Raw genomic sequence first — 12,677 nt, forward strand, 5'->3', positions numbered from 1 at the left:
TAAAAAAATGATACATTTATAATGAAAAAAAATAATTTGGATATAAAAAACAATATTTTTCACAAGTCGAATACCTTTCATTCAAATATACATATATTATACAATATTTCTTCACACTATAACTCACATAAATAATACTTTAGATGTAAAAAAAAAAAAAACTAGTTTTTATGGAACGTATTAGGTAGAAGATCCGTCTAACAAAATTGATATATAAGACAATGTCCTATGAGTTTTTTTGAAAATTAATATAGGTGATGAGATTAACAACTCATAAATTTATTAATTTTTTATTTTCACATACTCAAAATATTAAAATTAATTATTCCAAAAGCTTTCTTTTAAAAATATTTCATTATTATTTTTTGTTGAGAAAGGATATTGTTATAATTGGATCTCGTACCCGAGACTTTTTCCTAAATTTGAGATCTTAATGACAGAAGAGCAACAAATCATCCGCATATTTTCTTATGTTTATTTATAAGTACATGTGTATACCAAATATGCATATATGTGTGTTTTGTATAGGCTTGGAATAGGGTCGGGATCCGTTCGTACCTCTCCTACCCAATCCCCGTCTCGAAAAACAATCGAGAAATTTTTTTTCTCTCGATCCTATATCTGACACATTTCGGGACCCAAATATTCGGGATCCCGTCGGATAGGGAGAGAAAATCCCGATTTTTTTTTTATTTTTAAAATTTCGTTAAAAAAACAAAAAAAATATATTATTAAATAAATTGTCAAATTACATCTCTTATTCATATTTGTTCTAACTAGATAATTATAAATATGAATTAATTAAATTATTAATTTAATTTTTAAAAAATACACAAAAATAAAATGACATTTCATGATTCTACTATTCGATAGTTTCAACAACAAACAATTACGTGAATTAAGTTATAGCTTAATTATTATATGAGTTGAAACACAATAATATTTAGCTCAATATATTAATAAAATTATTAATAAAATATATTATAATATTAATTCGGGACAGGTTCGGAATCCCATCGGGATAAGGATTTATTTTCGATCCCTTTTCCGATATTAATCTGGATGGAAAAAATCCCGAAAATTCGGATTAGGAAAATGCCGGGATGAAATTTTTTCGGGACGAAAATGTAATAAGATTCGCGAAGGGTCGAGATTTCGGAAATTTTGTCACCCCTAGTTTCCTGTACATTTTATACTACTATTTAAAATTTTAATTAGCTATAACAAGGTCAGCTCCTTGCAGTATAGTAACGGGCATTTGTGTGATATTATACGATCAACCAAATAATTTGGTCATCTTCCAAACGTAATTATAAACATTGAAGTCGTTCATTTCATAAATTTCTCAATAAAATTAAAGTATATAACATGAGCAAATAAACGGAAAATTAAGATAGCCAAAAGATTTATCACAAAAATTCTATAAGACAGACGGTATCATGGGTCATTTTTTTTAAAAAAAAATCTTCTATTCTACTCGACTTATTCAAAATATTATTTTTTATTGTTAATATTAATCACATCAATTCGTCTCACAACACTTACTCAAATATTATATTTTACGTTTAATTTCAACACCGATGGAATCGCAAACTAAAATATTTGAAGGTCATGATTATATTTATTGGATAAAACTAAATAAAAGAGAACCCCACAAAAATCAAGAAACATCTGCTGTTTCTTCGTTTATAATATAAATATAAAGACAAGAATTGTCTTGTCACGTATAATTGTATGTATGATAATGTATTATTCTAATCTACTTATGAAAAATATTATTTTTATTTTAAATATTGATAGCATCAATTCGTCTCACAAATTATTTACTCAAATTTTATGTTTTACGTTTAATTTCAACACCGATCGAATCGCAAACTAAAAGTGAAGTAATCTTTCGAATACTAGAAATGAGAACCGAAATCGAAACTAATTCTTACGTTTTGATTCTTATTAATTGATAAATGAAATAAGAGCCAAACCGGAACCAAAATTTTTGAATTTGCAAGTGTTTGTTGGTTTTTAAATAATACATCTCAACTTTTCGAGAAAGTATTAATTAAATAATATTAAGATAAATAATATTTAAAAATTAAAATTATCCTCAGAACTCAACCTTTGAACAACTTCACTCGCATAACACTACAAGGCCAAAGAAGTTGCAAAAAAATATTAAAATCTTTGCTGCAAATATTTTCAGATTTCCAGACTCCATGAACCAAGAACACAATAGATCACAAATGTCATATCGTATATCATAATCCAAGAAAATCAAAATGTATGAACCAACTCTACGCGACGGTACATAGCTAGATGAACCGGACACAGGCACGGACCTCGATTCGCACTGGACTCGAGTGACTTCAATGTCACCTGCTATATTGATCAAAGTGATTAATATTTTGGACAATGCGAACGCATGAATACACATAGATAGCATCTCAACTATTATAGATCGTTTGGAATTTAAATCCAGAAACACGAAAAACAAAACCACAAAACAACAGTTTTCATAGTAATAAGCATCCTCCCCATGTCTGTCCGCGGGCAAGATTCAAGAAATTAAACCTAGATACATACACACGACGGACTCAGAATCACCTTTTTTCCTTTTCATTTTCTTTGCTATTTTCTTACCGCTTGCTAATCTGTAGTCATCGGTTGAGTCAAGCAGCACCTGAAACGAGCCTTTCTAACAGTCGTCATGATCTCGTTCTCTGCAGCCTCGAGCATTCTGACCACCTCACTGAAAGATGGCCTCACGTCTGGATTAACATCCCAGCAAAGAGTCATGATCTGACCAAGGGCCGGAAGGCAATCGTTGGGGATTGTCGGTCGAACACCTTTATTGACGACTGCAAAGGCAGCCTGAACGGCAGTCATGTTCTGGAATGGAAGCATCCCAGTTATGAGCTCCCATAGCACAATTCCAAAGCTGTATACATCGACTTTTTGTGTGTATGGCCGATGCTGAATCATCTCCCTGAAATTTAAGAACAATTCCACAAATATCCCACCAAAAGACAATTAAAAAAATCTACTACCACAAGAAAATCAAAACAAAAAGAATAATCACAGAAACAGCTTGGAGTCTCAAATCATCTGTATCAAACACAATTGAACTATTTTAACAGCAACATCAATGATTGAATTTAGAGAAAACTAAGGTAGTGTTTGGGAGAGTTTCTTGTGAAATTTTGTGAAAGAAAAATTGAGAAGAGTTTCCTAAAAGCTCTCTCAAACACTACCTAAAGATTTTTAGATAAGAGATGAGAGCTCAACAAAAAAAAAAAAAAAAAAAATCATGCAGAACAAGCATGCTACAGGCTTTCAGTGTTTCAAACAGCTTGAATGTATGATGAAATGGAATGTCTTAAATAATTAATTTAGGCAGCAAAAATAGTGAGTACTAATGGACGGGGAATTTGTATGTTAAGAGAAATAAAATACAATCGATTAGCACACAACTGTTACGACCAAATAGATTGAAAATGTATGAAAACATAAAAGAAGAGAAACAAAACAATAATAATTAACTTACGGTGCCATCCAACGATAAGTGCCCGTCTCTGGTGTCATTCCTTCAGTCTGTACCTCAATGCGAGCTACACCAAAATCCGCAATCTTGATGGATTTGTCCGCTGATATTAAAAGATTATCTGACTTCAAGTCTCGATGGATTAAATTCAACCCATGCACATATGCCATACCTCTTGCCACATCCAAGGCCTGCTTTACAGCCAATTTAAGGGGTACAGCACGGTTCTGCCGCTTCATCAAGAACTGCCGCACTGAACCTCCCTTGGCATATTCAGTCACAATACACCAGACCATGGGTTTGCGGCATGCACCAATGAAGCGAACGATATTTGGATGCTTCAGAGTCGCTAACATCATTACCTCTTGTTGAAACTGCTGCTCCATCAAGTGTGCCCTCTCTGTATCATTCTCTGGTTTCTCGAGAAGCTTAATTGCAACATCCTCACCATTATACGTGCCTCTGTACAACTTTCCAAAAGCCCCTTGAGCAAAAGCTGGCCCCATGTTCAGCTTCCGCAGGTCAATGGTCCACTCATCATAGTCACCAAGTCCTTGTGTTGGATACCGAGGGTTCATTAAAGCTTGAGCCAGCGCATCATTACTCAGCCCATGAGATGCTCTCCCATGATTGACACTAGCAGCGCCTGAATAGTTGTGTACATGCTTGAGGCCTTGGTGGCCCAAGATACGAGTGTTGGAACCATTCGATCCAGTACTGCTGTCCATCGACATGGCAACAGAGCCTCCACCGTTGCTCAACTGCAAGCTCCCATAACTATCTACCGACATATTTGATCCCTCATTGAGCTTGCGATAGAAATTTTGAGAAAAATCGTAATAATCGTGGTTATGGTTTAGGTTTATGATTCCAGTAAATTTCGGACCCTCCAACATTTTCTCGAATTTCTTATCAGTATTTTCAACCAAACAGAACCTTGAAACCCCTTTATCCTTTATGCTTAAGCATTTCCAACTCAACCTCTCTCACCAAATACCTATAAAGAACACATGAAAAAAAAACTGATAACTTCAAATAGTGTTCCATGGCTCCATCTATATCTTTTTTATTATAAAAAAGTAATTCATGACAATAGAGGATAGTCGATCCAATTGACAACACCAAAATTATTTATATCATCAAAACTTTAATAACACCTTCAAAACCACCAAAGAGGCTCTAGTAAAACCCAAAAACACAAACCAAGATTATATAATAAGCGCCAAAATCCGTATAACTGTACACAAGCAAAGCTAAACTAGCTTCGTTGAGCTCAAAATATAATTCCTAAGATACATCTAGTTTGATATTCAACATAATCGAAATGCTCATGCTATAGATACTCATTCGCCTCCCATTTTCTTGAGTAGAAGACTCGTTCCAGACAACAGAACTAGAAATCCCACCTCCAAATTTCCCCTCCCCAAAACCAAAAAAATAGAACCAAGATTCAAACTTTAGCAATAAACCCCACAAAAGATGAAATCATCACACGCAAAAATCAACACCCAAATTCAATCCAGCTAAAAACATACCAAAATTAAACCCCAGACAATCACACATAAACAAAAGAACAAGCCCACAAAACCTCCGAATACGCTAAAATTTCAGTGATCCGATGGTAAAATACACGAGAAATAGAAAAATACAGCTCGATCAAGAGGGCTTGACTTCACTTTTTCGTCGGCTTGGGTCAGCCAAAGGCGATGCAATACCGCAGAAGACTGGCGAATTGACAAGTTTGCCCCTCGTCCACACAAAACTTCAGCTGTACACGGTAAGAATCAAAGATGTAGTAGAAAGAACGATGCCTTGAGAGAGACCGTTTTAGAGAGAGCAACCAGACAACGGAGAGAGAGAGAGAGAAAGAGATGAAATGAAGGGAGCTGGAAATGGAATGGGAAAATGGAAACGAACCCTTGTGTTAATTATATTACCCAAATTTTTAATTTTAATTTTAATTTTAATTTTAATTTTAATTTTAATTTTAATAACTAATTAATTAATTAATATTAATTTGAATTTTTTATTACAAATTTAATTTATTTAGCCTCTAAATTATTGTCAAAATGCACCGCGTCGATTTTTTATGTATAACTTTGAAAGAACTATGATTAAGGAAAATAATTAAAATTGTACCATAATATATCGAGTGCAAATGTAACTCTAAATGTAAACCGTGTTTTTTGGAAAAAAAATGAAATAAAATTAATCGATCGAACATGGCTATTCGAATTGAATTTCTTATAAATCTGCAAAATTGCATCGTGATTATCCCTAATTATATTACATATTTTTTTAATAATAGAATTGCATAATTAGTGATACAATAAAATTAAAAATACAAAACACAAACATAAATACACACATATATATGTATTACGAGATAGGATTAACAAAACTTGTAAAAATTTTGAGGTAAGAGAGAAATAAATATTGTAAAGAATAATAATTTATCATTTAAATGATCTTTACACATTCTTGAAACTAATTATTCCAACAGCCCTCTCTTACGTTTGTGTGATATGGATATCATAGAACATATAACTTGATCATTTTTCAAGCGTAATTATGAACAACTGAATATTGTTATATAGTAAAATTTATTTGTATCAAAGAAAAATTGGCCAAGTTTATAAATAAAATGCAAGTGTAAATGTGATATCTAGTGAGGAATTTCTCGTAATTCTCAAATTTGAACTTCATTCATTGGTCACAAAAGGAATCATTCTATCTCCGACTTCTGAAAAATGAAGTTGGTGAACGAAATAATAAATGAAGGGCACACCTAATGCTATTGTCGTGCTTCAAATTAAGTAAATAAAAATATTTATATAATTCCATATTTATTCATTCAAAGATTTTAAGTTTTATGCTTAATTTAAAATGTATTTAACCAAATAATGCAAGATTGGACATTCTTCATCAGTAAATAAATTCATTCAAATTAAGAAGATTAGACCATGCATCTCCTGAATTAAGAAGAGTAGATGCAAGCATGGGTCGAAACCATCGGTTTCCGGGTCAAAATCTTTCCACGAGTTGTAATCGACCAAGCCGATGAAGTACTACCCGTTGTTGGACGGGTCGGCTCCTTTGACCCACATGAACCACGAGTCAGGGTGGATCAAACATTGACCCTTGGTCAGGTTTAGAAGAGCAAAGATTGTTGAAGCATTTGTTTAGTCAAATTAATGTATTTAAAAGAAAAAACTATTTTTCTTAACCACCCCAGTAAACGATGCATGTGCTTCATGAATTGCTCCTTTAATCCACATTACTATAATTGGCAAATCAATCCCATCGATTAAACACGCAGCAAGTTTTGTCGGCTTCAATTTAGAAAAATTAAATATATATGCTATGTAATATAGTATTAGTATTTGTTTCAAAACTTTAATTATGATTCTGAATTTTACGTATGTCTTGTATCATTCAACATTATCCAACAACAATCAAACCTGAAACCAGACACCCTTTAGTGCAACCGACAGTATCCCAAACGCACACAATTTTTTTTTTCCCCCAGAATTGTTTAGAGTAATATGTTTAGTTCAATCTACCTTGAGGACGTGTCAAGTGACGAGCATTGATCTGCAAACGATACAATACCTCACTGTGGTATCTCATCGACCATACCAATACATCGTTCAAATTTTTAGTCTTAAATACTGATTCATGTTCTAAAACGAGAAATAAATGAAAACAAAGCATCCATATTTCAAGATGTTGCTAAGTTTTTTTTATCTCATTTCCGCAAATCATGTATTGGTAGTTACAAAATTGTATGTAAATAGAATGGCTCTCAAATGCTCAATCCTCCGGTGCCTAGCGCCACCCACCTTTATAAGGGGAAAAAAACAAAACAAAACTACTGAGGGCATTGAATACTAATGAGATGTATGAAACCATCACCTCAGTGATTATATAGTCAGTGGCTTCCATTTGAGAATCCCAGATCCTAAATGCAATTTCAGTCTGTGTACTACACGTGAGATACACGGCATTCACTCCAAATCAATCTACGACAGGTTTTCACTGCAATACGAGTCTACGATTCAGGGTGTCAGCCAAATAATCGGATCGTTGATTTATCTGTTTGGTGGCAGGATAAGCTGATGTCTTTGCAGTTGAACTAGATCGCTGTTTGTCCTTCCTCTCCTGCATCACTTTCTCCCGTCCTTCGAAAAAGTTGAAATCGTCGAGGATGGACGTTTCGGCATCATATTTCTTGAAAATTTTGATCATTTTAATTCCCTGTTCCAGGTCCACCTGAAATCAGGAATCATGGGTGGATGAGTCGAGAATGAAGAACTCTTTAGCATGTTCGCGGTTCAACACTTTAACAGAGAAGATAATATGAAAGGTATATGAACTCACAACCACTGAGTGTGGCAGAAAATGGAAGTATATGGAGTGTGAACAGGAGATGCAGAGAATTCAGTAGTAAACTTACGTTAAGGACTCAAATGAATATAAAAGAAGTAAGCAAGAATTCAATGCTAAAAATGAATTAGGAAAACGGAACATCGATATATGCTGAAGTAAAAATTAATGATTAATCTAATTATGCCATTTGACAACCATCCTGCATGAAATATGGCTTCATTGAAGTATTTTTCTTGCATACTTGCCTCATAGTATGCAGCTTGAGTCGAACACAATCACTCATCCAATTATTAAATTCAACCGCCATTTTATATTAAGTGGCTGCTTTACTTATTAGAATAGGAACTGCAGACCAAATACAACTGAAAGGTTGAACTTGGAAGAATTGAAACAAATCAAGAATGAAAGTCATTTTGGGCAGCATGGGTATGAAAATCCTGTGGTTTCTGAATTGAATTGAATTTTATCAGTTAGCAAAACTTGGGAAGCAACTGCTTTCAGCCTGGCAAAAAAAATAGATGACAGTGGTTCCAGTACCTCTTGTGAATCTCGACTCTGCGTAACATAGTTATTGTCATTATTTTCCAGACATATGCTATGGAAGAGACTACTGGGTACATCCTTGACAATATGCCATTTTACAGGAAACTGCCCACCCCAACTACCCCAATTCCAGTAATCAGCATCATTCTCGAAGTCAAGAGGTCCAACCATCTCAGCCACCCCATAAAATTGTCCACTGCCATTTACCTGAAAATAGGTACAATGTCATTTCAAACGGGTGGATAAGATAATCATACACCAAAATCACCAGTTTGCAACCTGATTAATACCACCAAAGTAATTGTTAAATTTTCAAAATGACGTCACATGCTAAAATTTTACCACACAAAGTAGCATTTTTAGATGACTGGCATGACTAAAGCATAATACTGCAACCCATGGGGAAAGGTTGAAGGAGCCCCCAAAGAAACATGGCATCATCTACCTCTCCAGTCTCCGCATAGAAAATAACTCCAAGGTATTTTTTTTCTCGAATGTAGCATCACTACTTGCAGGAAAAAATTTCAAGGTACATCTCTTAGTTCAGCAAAAGCTACAAATGCAGAAATATTTTCAACACGCTCCCTTCCTTTCACCATAACATTACTAACTACTAAATCTGTGGCATCTTCATTCGCATAAACATCTGGAAAAAAATCAGAATTGATGCGATTAAAACATGCATCAAAATGTTAAATGCTCTGTTGAGAAAAAAATAATGATTGAGGTAAAAAAAAAATAATAATTTCATCTCCATTCCTTAATTTTCTATGATCAGCTGATGATTTGTCAATTGCATCACATTAAAACTGGCATTCAGAAAATGATTTGGTCCCAACAGTTAAAAAATTAAAATATCAAATTATCACCCAAAAACTGATATTTTGCATATCTAGTTATGGGCCGCTGTTCAACTCCAGAAATAACCTACAATTCACCTAGTGGTGCTAAGGAAAGGGGAACAACTATTATACAGCCATTGATGGCTATTTTCAATCACTGAAACAGTTTCCAGACCAAGACAACGGCATTGAGCTTATCAGCGCACATTGATAACTAGTTATTCATCATGTCAACCTCTGGTTCTTTGGAATACCTACTTTCATTTGAGAGAGATTAAATAGGGTCTCCCATGCAACAATTGTCCGATAAGAAGTTCAATTAACTTACTGAGAAAAATAAGAAGAGTGGACAACTTCCTTCCATTTCCTTTGCATCTCTGTAGGCAGCATCTAGCTTCCTGTTTCCGAGTTTTGTGCTAGCCCAAACACCATATTTTATGCTTTTATGGATGTTATCTTCGTTGAAAGACTTGATGACAAAAAACTTCGCATGTTTGTAGTCAGTCTTGAAATCTTCTAAGTTAAACATGTCGTCACAAATTGCAGAAGGAGATTTGACATCTTTAATCTCTGATAAAGAGTCCTTGTCAAGCAAACTCCTGCCTTTTGGCTTCCAAGCCATTGATTTGCAGTTCCATTTACCTGAGCAACCAAGTGCATCAGCAGAAACACTGACAGAATTCATATCCCTATTACGTCTTCCACCTTTGTCTTGAGCAAATTGATTTCGATTAAAACTAGATACAACTTTTCTTTGGTTAGCCTGGTGCCAGGGTGAGGAGTTCGCAGTCAATCCAAAGCCCTGAAATTGAGCCCTCCAGTACAATATTAGAATTCAAGGAATGTGAAAGGATTTGTGAGTGAATGCCTTAAATTGGTTCTAGATATATTAAATTTTCATTATTCAACATCATTTCCTAGCCATACAGATGCTATGCATGCATTATATATCCAAAGAAAAATAAAATAGAACAGGAGAAAAAACTGAACGGGCAGAAGTAACAAAAAGTTGTACAGTTTGACATTGTAAAATTAAAACATTTTCATATTTAGCGTGTTATAATTGATCCCAATCAAGCCCATATTCAATAACATGTGAACTGAAAGCAAAGGCCAATAAATTTTTCACATAAAAATCGAAGGGTGCTATTGTTATCCCTTTTATTCTTCCCTATGCTGTGACTGTGCAAATTATATGTTCTGCGCAGAAAAGTGAGATGGCACCACGGTAATTTTGTGAATGCTTGTTATTGGATACTGCCACAGGCCAAGGTAATAGCTGCATGAGTGGAAAATACATTCAAGTTTTTAAGCAAATATCATACTTAAAGGAAGCTTCAATCATTATCAACAGCAATGAGAAAAAATATGTTATTTATCTAGCAGTGAGCTGTAATCAAGTTCCATGAACTGTGTAATTTATGTGCTCGTAGGAAACATTAAACAAACCTTTGCAACATTTTGTTCATTTGATCTCATGTCAATTGGTTGAGCATATGCAGATCCAGAACTCGATGGTGATATGAACCTGCTGGTACCTAAGGAACATGGGCAACTTGGCAAAGCTTCTTTAGGTCCATATTCTCTAGTGAATTTATAACGATCGCGGACACTATTTCGAGAGCGATTCCCTCTGCCGAAAGGTCCTGGTCCGAAATATTTACCGTCGATAAAGTTTTCTTGACTACCACTTCCTGATGGAATCAATTCAGCATGTGAAGCTGTTAGCACAGAAGTAACATAGAGCGGGCCAGGTGATACTGCAGCTTAATTGTAAGGAGGAGTACCAGGTGTTTGATGTGGAGAGAATAGCTGACCACCATTTGTTCTTCTATATTGAGGGTTAGTCAGTAGGGTAAACTGTTTATATGCTGCCTGGTTGTCAGAGACATACTCAGGAAGAAAGAACATCGAAGACCTATCATTGCACATTGCCTTAAACAAGACAAGAAACAGTTAAGTCTATGAATATTCTCTATTGAGGAAATATTATCCAGATCCGAGACAATTATCGATACCCACCGGGATGACACACAAATTTTTGGCATCGTAATAATTTGAATGCTCAACCCAGTTACCCCTACCGTTACCAAAACCTGGCCCAAAGCAAGATCATCAGGAATAAAAACAACATGAAGCAGAAACATCAATAATATAAAATTATAAATAATAACAAACATGATTTCTTCACTACAGAATGCCTAACATGATTTCTTCACTTCACAGCTTAATGCTCTATACCATAAATTTGTCGAGGACACCTTGGTGCCACCCAATACGTCAACCAGCCACTTTAATATTTGTACGTGAAATTTGTAGCTCAAGTTTTAATTGCTACATGTTGTACATAAACTCGGTCGAGATTGCTCTTCTTTCAAGTCGTGGAGTAAAGACCTAATCATTTGCTGTCAACAAATGGACATATTGACCAACAATGAGGCAGAAGACTCGGCAATTCTAATACACATTACATGATTAGGTCAGAGCAAGCAAGAATTGGACGAATGAAACAAGGAAATAAATTTCAGAAATGCCTTCCAATTAAAATAAATCGGTGAAACCTTCACTGCATAAATTGACACAGGGGTGACAATGCCACTTTATAAACTTTAAGAAGTACAAAATTCAGAAGACTGAATCAACAAAATGGGACCACGGGATGAGTGTTCCTGCTTATGCAGATAACTCGACCACCATGAAGAAATCCGCCATTACAAACATTAATAAGGCTTCAAACGTTCAAACAATCAGGAATTTAACATACAATAAATACGAAAGCTTCAGAAAACTACCCTGCCTAAATATTTTACACGAAACTGGTTCAAACAAATTTCTTTATTTTCAGAAAAGAAAAGCAAGTTCAGAAAAGTTATCCTTAATTTCCAGACTCGAGTTATCCAATTCCTCGCAGAAAGAAATCTTCCATATTAAACATTCAACTACATCCCCATTCTCAATCACATTCAAGAATAGAAAGACTGATTCTTGGTTTTGAACACGCATAAAGAAATAAAAACACACAAGTACAACAATCAATGCATGTACAATAAGAACAAACCAGGAGATGAAAGGGGGGTGAATCGATCGAGTCTCTGTTGCTTAGAATCTTCCATCAGACGAATCAAAATCAACCAATTAAAGTGAGCTCGAATCAAAAGAAGTAGAATAGGCGAGAAATTTGAGACCCAACCAGAAACCCAATTCAAAGGGCAGAACTGAAATCATGCACACGCTTGTGAAAATTCGCAATTACTCACAAAGAATTGGTGTGTTCTTGAAGTAGCGAGGAAATTTTGGAACCCAAAACAAAAATGTTCGCGGGAGAGGGTTTGAAAATTAACGGACACCAATGGGTTTCAGATTAGCTC

The 12,677-nt window shown here is 34.7% G+C and overlaps 2 protein-coding genes across 6 annotated transcripts; both read right to left on the bottom strand.

Moving 5' to 3' along the window:
* Positions 1-2,191: 2,191 nt before the first annotated feature.
* On the bottom strand, positions 2,192-5,420 carry LOC140886651 (serine/threonine-protein kinase STY13-like). 5 transcript variants are annotated; one of them, XM_073293353.1, is made up of 4 exons: positions 5,185-5,420; positions 3,539-4,532; positions 2,635-2,980; positions 2,192-2,370 (listed from the first exon to the last, which is right to left on the bottom strand). In XM_073293353.1, the coding sequence occupies exons 2-3, from the start codon at positions 4,429-4,431 to the stop codon at positions 2,641-2,643; spliced, it is 1,233 nt and encodes a 410-aa protein (XP_073149454.1). In that variant the 5' UTR covers positions 4,432-4,532; positions 5,185-5,420; the 3' UTR covers positions 2,192-2,370; positions 2,635-2,640. The 5 variants fall into 5 exon arrangements, with proteins under 5 accessions (XP_073149454.1, XP_073149455.1, XP_073149450.1 ...); XM_073293354.1 differs by having other exon boundaries at positions 2,192-2,373; XM_073293349.1 differs by lacking the exon at positions 2,192-2,370 and having other exon boundaries at positions 2,422-2,980; positions 5,212-5,420.
* Positions 5,421-7,296: 1,876 nt separating this feature from the next.
* Positions 7,297-12,663, bottom strand: LOC140892945 (uncharacterized). Its single transcript, XM_073302008.1, has 7 exons — positions 12,368-12,663; positions 11,332-11,405; positions 11,097-11,244; positions 10,759-11,003; positions 9,638-10,111; positions 8,462-8,674; positions 7,297-7,807 (listed from the first exon to the last, which is right to left on the bottom strand). Exons 1-7 carry the CDS (start codon positions 12,420-12,422, stop codon positions 7,571-7,573), a joined length of 1,446 nt encoding a protein of 481 aa, XP_073158109.1. The 5' UTR covers positions 12,423-12,663; the 3' UTR covers positions 7,297-7,570.
* Positions 12,664-12,677: the final 14 nt, after the last annotated feature.

The sequence above is a fragment of the Henckelia pumila genome, chromosome 3 (genome assembly GCF_033568475.1).
Source record: "Henckelia pumila isolate YLH828 chromosome 3, ASM3356847v2, whole genome shotgun sequence".
Taxonomy (NCBI): domain Eukaryota; kingdom Viridiplantae; phylum Streptophyta; class Magnoliopsida; order Lamiales; family Gesneriaceae; genus Henckelia; species Henckelia pumila.

Coding starts and splice junctions, on each gene's coding strand:
- LOC140886651 (XM_073293353.1), bottom strand. CDS start 4,431: ATGTTGGAGGGTCCGAAATTTACTGGAATCATAAACCTAAACCATAAC. Junction 2,981..3,538: donor ACTTATCGTTGGATGGCACC/GTAAGTTAATTA, acceptor CTTAAATTTCAG/GGAGATGATTCAGCATCGGC.
- LOC140892945 (XM_073302008.1), bottom strand. CDS start 12,422: ATGGAAGATTCTAAGCAACAGAGACTCGATCGATTCACCCCCCTTTCA. Junction 11,004..11,096: donor CTCTCCACATCAAACACCTG/GTACTCCTCCTT, acceptor TGATTCCATCAG/GAAGTGGTAGTCAAGAAAAC. Junction 7,808..8,461: donor AGAGTCGAGATTCACAAGAG/GTACTGGAACCA, acceptor TCCTGATTTCAG/GTGGACCTGGAACAGGGAAT.